At 42.3% G+C, this 7,065-nt stretch overlaps 1 protein-coding gene across 2 annotated transcripts; it reads left to right on the top strand.

Moving 5' to 3' along the window:
- The first annotated feature begins 442 nt into the window (after positions 1–442).
- On the top strand, positions 443–6,580 carry riox2 (ribosomal oxygenase 2). Of its 2 annotated transcripts, none has more exons than XM_016464548.1 (10): positions 443–600; positions 1,983–2,416; positions 2,489–2,608; positions 3,907–4,035; positions 4,114–4,217; positions 5,099–5,201; positions 5,283–5,451; positions 5,526–5,614; positions 6,128–6,250; positions 6,329–6,580. In XM_016464548.1, exons 2-10 carry the CDS (start codon positions 1,985–1,987, stop codon positions 6,494–6,496), a joined length of 1,437 nt encoding a protein of 478 aa, XP_016320034.1. In that variant the 5' UTR covers positions 443–600; positions 1,983–1,984; the 3' UTR covers positions 6,497–6,580. The 2 variants fall into 2 exon arrangements, with proteins under 2 accessions (XP_016320034.1, XP_016320033.1); XM_016464547.1 differs by having other exon boundaries at positions 444–619.
- Positions 6,581–7,065: the final 485 nt, after the last annotated feature.

Below are 7,065 nucleotides of genomic sequence, written 5' to 3'. Positions count from 1 at the left end.
GTGGGTGTGTGTGTGTGTGTGTGTGTGTGCGCGAGTGTGTGTGTGTGTGTGTGTGTGCGCGTGTGTCTCCTCTGAGGTTAAAGTTTGATTACGACAGAAGAGAATATGTTTTTGATTTTGACATGACAGATTGAGGTATGTACAAGTCGGTGTGTAGTTGTGAGATTGTGTTTATACTTTTGAGAAAATGGTGAATTGTGTCTAAGCAATCGAGAAAAACTACAGTAACTCCCGAAGCTCGTCTGAAGTATACAGGTGAGAATTGGAAATTGATAGTTGAAATCAAGAAGAATGGAATTCAGGTGGTACATTTTAAATCTTTAATAAAATGGGCAAGTGAAATAAATAGTAAAGCTTTCTTTCATTTTCTTAAAAGGACGGGATTAATAAGTAGAATGTAACGCTCTGTTCGAGCAGAAGGAGCAGAAGGTGGCGGTAATGCACCTAATTACGCTGGTTGCCAGCCGCCGTTAAAAGCCAAGAAGAAGAAGAAGAAGAAGAAGCTCGTCTGAAGTCTCCTGGAGTCAGTAGTCCCGGAACACTTTTTGAAGGTTTTCACCCGGAGCGCTTTAGATGTGACACAGGAGTCCGCGCACGTGGGTTTGTGACGCTCTCGTCGGTAAGTCGCTACATGTTTAGCAGACTCGCGACTGTTATTTGCTCGTATATAGTTTATAATGGCGAACATGCCCGGAATCTTTAGTTTTTTTTATGTATATAAGCTAACATAGTTGTCTTTGCTTTTATTTGTTGAGAAATTATCTCCAGCAGAGGGAACATTAAACACGTCTGTTACTCCAAGTCTGTTTTAAAAACGAAATTTAAAAAATCTAAACTTAACATTGTTTTCGATCGGTAAGGAAATGCTTTGTAAAAACAATTATTTCCAGTTTAATATTGTATTCCATTTTGTATTGGCAAATCTGCCTCGAGATAGTAGTGATGATAAAATGCAAATCATCAATTGCATTTTGTAATTTAGTTTGACAGTCTGACGATGCGTTTTAAAATTACAAATGTTCTTTTAAGTTTTGCTTTTCTCCTCCTCTACAACTCGTACTGTCACGTGTCTGCGTTTCCCCCCATAATTAAAAGCTTAGTCACGCGTCATTTAGTTGATTTATTCCATCTTTCTGTATCTCAAAGTCATAAACTCAAAGAATACAGAGTATGCAGAATAGTTAAAAGCAGAGATGGCCAAAAATCAAGCTTGAAGTAAATGTTTACAATACCAAATATGTGACCCTGGAGCACAAAAGCAGTCTTAAGTCGCTGGGGTATATTTGTAGCAATAGCCAACAATACATTGTATGGGTCAAAATTATACATTTCTCTTTTATGCCAAAAATCATTAGGATATTAAGTAAAGATCATGTTCCATGAAGATATTTTGTAAGTTTCCTACCGTAACTATATCAAAACTTAATTTTTGATTAGTAATATGCATTGCTAAGAACTTCATTTGAACAACTTTAAAGATGATTTTCTCAATATTTAGATTTTTTTGCACCCTCAGATTCCAGATTTTCAAATAGTTGTATCTCAGCCAAATATTGTCCTATCCTAACAAACCATACATCAATGGAAAGCTTATTTATTCAGCTTTCAGCTGATGCATAAATCTCAATTTCACAAAACTGACCCTTATGACTGGTTTTGTGGTCCAGGGTCACATATATTGAAGATATGCTCCAATGGCCTGATATGATGGGCCTACTTTTGTTTATTAATTAGGGTTTCTGCAGTTTTAAGTCTTAACTTTTCCATCCACATATTAAGGCCTTAAAAAGTTATTAAATTCAAAAAGTCATGGTATTAAATGTTTCATGCGAAGCTAAATAAATATCTTCCTCAGTGCGTTTGTCTGGTATATAAAGATAAAAATACTGTGTAAGCACAGCACTTTTCCCAGTGTGATCAGAAGGTTTAGGTTATTTTGGGATCAAGAATAACTTGATATTTAGAGCATCTTTACTCCACAGAGATGCCAAATAAAGGCAGGAGAGTGAAGCAGCGTGATGGACAGGAGGATGATGATGTGCCCGTCAAGCAGATGAAGGTCGTGAACGGCTCCGCTCCGCTGTGCTTCGACTCGCCCCGTGATTTCTTCCAGAGTCTGATCGGTCCGGTCGGGCTGGACGAGTTCTTCCAGCAGTACTGGGAGCAGAAGCCGCTGGTCCTGCACCGGTCCGATCCGGATCTGGCCTCTTATTACAGCTCTCTGTTCCAGCTGTCAGATGTGAAGCAGCTCTGCGCTCGCGGCCTGCGATACGCCACGGACCTCAACGTCTGCCGCTGCGTGAACGGCAAGAAGAAAGTGCTGAATAAAGCAGGGAAAGTGAAGTTCAGCCAGCTGAAGAAGGACTTGGAGGAGAGGAGAGCCACTATTCAGCTGCACCAGCCGCAGAGGTTTAAGGTCAGACTGGCGGAGAGGAGACTGGCCCGCGGTGTTTGTCAGGGAGCTGACCTGTTCTTCATCTGTTCGCAGGATGAGCTGTGGCGCATTCAGGAGCGGCTGGAGAGTTTCTTCGGCTCGCTGGTCGGATCCAACATCTACATCACTCCTGAGGCCTCGCAGGGCCTCCCGCCGCACTACGACGATGTGGAGGTCTGTGATCCACGCTAACTAACACTAGTTCACTAATGCTAGTCCTGTCAGACAAACACTAGTTCACTAACGCTAGTCCTGTCAGACAAACACTAGTTCACTAACACTAGTTCACTAACACTAGTCCTGTCAGACAAACACTAGTTCACTAACACTAGTCCTGTCAGACAAACACTAGTTCACTAACACTAGTTATGTCAGACAAACACTAGTTCACAAACATTAGCTCATGAAAATATTATATAACCCCATTAATTACAATCAGTTTTAAATTTAAAATTGACAACACTAGTAACACCATGCCAATTCTGGTGGCCCATCTGACCCCAAGGGTATAATCTTTTTACTTCAAAAGAAAAACTATTATTTTTACTCCACAAATGTAAAAAACATTGTGTCCCCAGCAGAGTATGTGAGCGGAGAGGAGCGGCAACAATTTCCCCTCCGCGCTCCGAGCGTTTAATAATCACTCCTCTCCGGGTTCACTGATATCAGAAACACTCAGCGGCTAAAGTATTTCAGTATGTTTGAAATATCACATAACATGTTCATAATATATTAATAAATAAAATAACAGGAGCATTTCAAAGTGGCTTATTGGAATACTAGTGTGCAAACTTTTTTCCTACCTCATGACAAGCTAATAACATAGTTGTCAGCATTAAAAGGTATAATTGCTGCTTTTTGCCATGCAAATTTTGTTTGTGATGAAAATAACTGTTTTCGTCAATTATTTTATCTACGGATCAATGCATTTCTTACAGATTTCTGCTCATTCGAAATCGAATAGAGATGAAGTAGCACTGTTAGATCACATTTGTTTGAATGCATTTTTGAGGGAGCGATTGCATGTGAATAAGTGTTGTAATACTTGTTTAAATCATGCTTTCAGCTGAAAATGTTCAGTATCTAGAAGGAACAAACAAATTCCATCCCATTCCAAATTTAGCTAGCTAAATATGTTTAACATGTGAATTCTTGCTAAATATGCAGTTATATTACAAGTCGTTGGCATGAATTGTACCCGTGATGGAGCGATGGTGGATCGAGTGAAAACCACGCTCCGACTTTTAAAAAATCCGCTCCTCGCTCCAGTCAAAATCACTCCGCTCCGCTCACATACTCTGGTCCCCAGACCCTTTATTCATACAAACAGACAAAAAACCCTTTGATATTCAGCATCATACAATGTTTTGATCTGTTTTGACTATTTTGATCTGTTTTGAACAGATCACTGTTTCGCCTGAACATTAATGTTCCTCACGACTGACCTTCATGTTTTGCTGGTGTCTGTTCAGGTGCTGATCCTTCAGCTGGAGGGACAGAAACACTGGAGGCTTTACCAGCCCACCGTCCCTCTGGCCCGCGAGTACAGCCTGGAGCCCGAGGACTGCATCGGGCCCCCGACACACGACTTCATCCTGCAGGTTTGACACTGAAAAAGAGATGAGATGTTGAGGCAGATGCATGTACTCTTGTGCTTGAATCTGCTGCTGTTCTTCTAGCCTGGAGACCTGCTGTATTTCCCCAGAGGAACCATCCATCAGGCGGACACACCGGCCAGCGTGGAGCGATCCACTCACCTCACACTCAGCACCTACCAGAACATGTACGTCTGCGCTCGATCACGCGTGCTTCACAGACTCTAGACCGCTGTGAAAGCGCTCCACTAACCCTTGTGTTCTGCTATGATCTTCATTAGTTTCAGTATAATTCAGCATGAGTCACATTATGAGAAACTGGGTTTCTGTGGGTCTTAAAAAGTCTTAATTCACCCTTCTACAAATAAAAGCCTTAAAAAGGTCTTAAATCAGAGCAGAAAGTCTTAAATTCATACAGTTATGGCATTTAATGTTGCATGAACTGCACAAAAAGTCTTGTTTTCCAGTACAAATATCTAAATATATCAAGACAAGATATGAAGTCTTGTTCTCTGAGAAACTGAACAAAATGAAGTGAGTTTATGATTAAAACAAGAAAAAATATCTGTCAATGGAGTCAGAAAAATAACCTTGTTTTCCCTTTGAATGAAGTTGATTTGGCAGAAATCTGTTCTTGTTTTAATCATAAACTCACTTCATTTTGATACATTTCTTAGAAAACAAGACACACCATTTATCTAATGTCATTTTATGTCTCCAGTCTTAAAAAAAAAAAGTCTTAAATTTACCTTCAGAAGACCTGCAGAAACCCTGGAAAAACAAACAGGTAAAAACAGTAAACCTCCAACATGAATAGTTCTCATGTGTTACAAAATAAATAAACGTGAGCATATGAATTTTTTTTTTAAAGATTTGAACATGTTGAACTGTGGTAGTGTGGGAAAGCACTTGTTTTCCTGAAGCTCAGTCAGCAGAGCATTGCGCTCGCAATGCCAAGATCAAGATCGATTCCCAGCCAAATTACACTCAATCATGTACGCCTTCAACACATACATTTCTGAGAACTCAAAACTACATGTGGGTTCAGACGTGAGCTCTTGTGTTTCAGGTCGTGGGGCGACTTCATGCTGGACGTGATTCCCGGCTGCGTGTTCGACTGCATGAGGCGAGACGGTGAGATGCGATCCGGTCTGCCTCGTAACCTCCTGACGGTGAGCACAGCTCCTCCACCGGCTCTCTGACTCTGACTCTGGCTCTAACCGAGTGTGTGTTTCCTCGTCTCGATGCCTCAGGCTCCCAGCTTCAGTTCTGATGTTAATAAGCATATGAGTGCGTCCCTGCGGCGTCTGGCTGACGCTCTCGAGCGCGACGATCATGAGTTGCGCTCCACTGCTATGAAACGAGACTTCATCTCCCACAGACTGCCACCGTATCTCCTGGAGCAGGCCGAACTCGAACCCGGTGAGTCTCTCAGGCCTGCTGTTTGACGCACCGCTGACGTCGGTGACGATGATCGGCTCTCTGTTCTCTTTCAGCTGGGAAACCGCCGTCGCTAGAGGACACCGTGTGTCTCCGGTTCAAAGAACATCTTCTTCTAACAGTGGAGCCCAGTCAAGACAACACCGTAAGACTCTCACACACCTTTATATAAAATACATACACACTACCAGTCAAAAGTTTGGAATAATGAACACGTTAATATTTCTGAAAGAAGTCTCTTCTGCTCACCAAGGCTGCAATTATTTGATCAAAAACACAGTAAAAACAAGGAAATATTATTATAATGTAAAACAGCTGTTTTCTATGTGAATCTCTGTTAAACTGTAATGTATTTCTGTGATGCGCAGCTGTATTTTCAGCATCATTACTCCAGTCTTCAGTGTCACGTGATCTTCAGAAATCATTCTAATATGCCGATTTGCTGCTCGAGAAACATTTCTGATTATTATCAATGTTGAAAACAGTTGTGCTGCTGAATATTATTTTGTAATCTTTTAACCAGTAGTGTCTCTCACTCACTCACACTCACTCACACACACACACACACACTCTCACTCACTCACTCATGCACACACACTCGCACACACACACTCGCACACACAGCAAGTTCTTACTGCATCCGTCTCTCTCTGATCAGGACGTGGCCACAGAGCTGGTGGTGTTTGTGTTGCATTCTTTAAAGAACAAGAGAGAAATGCATATGATGGGAACATCTGATGATGATGATGATGATGATGAAGAGGAGGAGGTCGTGTCACAGGTCCGTCAGCTCTCAGACTAACAGCACGCACTTGTCTTGATTGTCCAGTTGTGTGGTTCTCAGGCTGAGCTTCTTCAGTTTCAGGGTCTGCGCTTCCCCTCGTCTCATCTGGCCGCTCTGGAGCAGCTGCTGCGAGTCGATCGTCTCCCGGCTGTGCAGCTGCAGCTCCTGCGGGATGAAGATAAAGCAGGCCTGCTGCTGGGGCTGTGGAGCGAAGGACTGCTGCAGGTCTGCCAAACACCATAAACACCAGCTCATCTTCATCAGGAACAGTTACGAACTGTCAGGAATTGTGCATGATTTTAGCTGAATAAAACGATATATATCCAAGCCCTGTGGGAAATATTGTGTAACAAATTCAAACAAACACACGCAATGCATTTCAGTTTCCATTTATTGTCGAGGTTCTTTTAGAAATGCTGCTTGTGAGCATCGCTTTACACATCACATGTTGTGGTTGATTTACGTTAGTGTTCCTGCAGGACCTGCAAGTTTAACGCGGACCGTCTGAACGCTTGAGTCAACAGAAACAGTATCCGTGACTATTTCCCGGCGGATTAAAGGGAGAATCCAGCATGACTTCACCTGAAACACCTGCAGAACGCTCGTGAGGTTTCTGGTAGTGCAAATGTGCTTCTGGAGATAAAAACAAACACGCAGAGCCTCGTCCCTCGGGTTCCTCCACTTTCACAGTGCAGTTTAAAACAGAATCAGTTACTGGCTTGTAGGCGAGTGGCTAAAATCTGAATGATGGCTGTGATCTTCAGTCGCTTATGTGTGCGATCACAGCACATCGATGTCCCAGATCTGAGTGG

This window comes from Sinocyclocheilus anshuiensis, unplaced genomic scaffold, assembly GCF_001515605.1.
Source record: "Sinocyclocheilus anshuiensis isolate Anshui unplaced genomic scaffold, SAMN03320099.WGS_v1.1 scaffold1386, whole genome shotgun sequence".
Taxonomy (NCBI): domain Eukaryota; kingdom Metazoa; phylum Chordata; class Actinopteri; order Cypriniformes; family Cyprinidae; genus Sinocyclocheilus; species Sinocyclocheilus anshuiensis.
The sequence above is the reverse complement of the archived record's forward strand: the minus strand, read 5'-3'. Positions and strand labels throughout refer to the sequence as shown.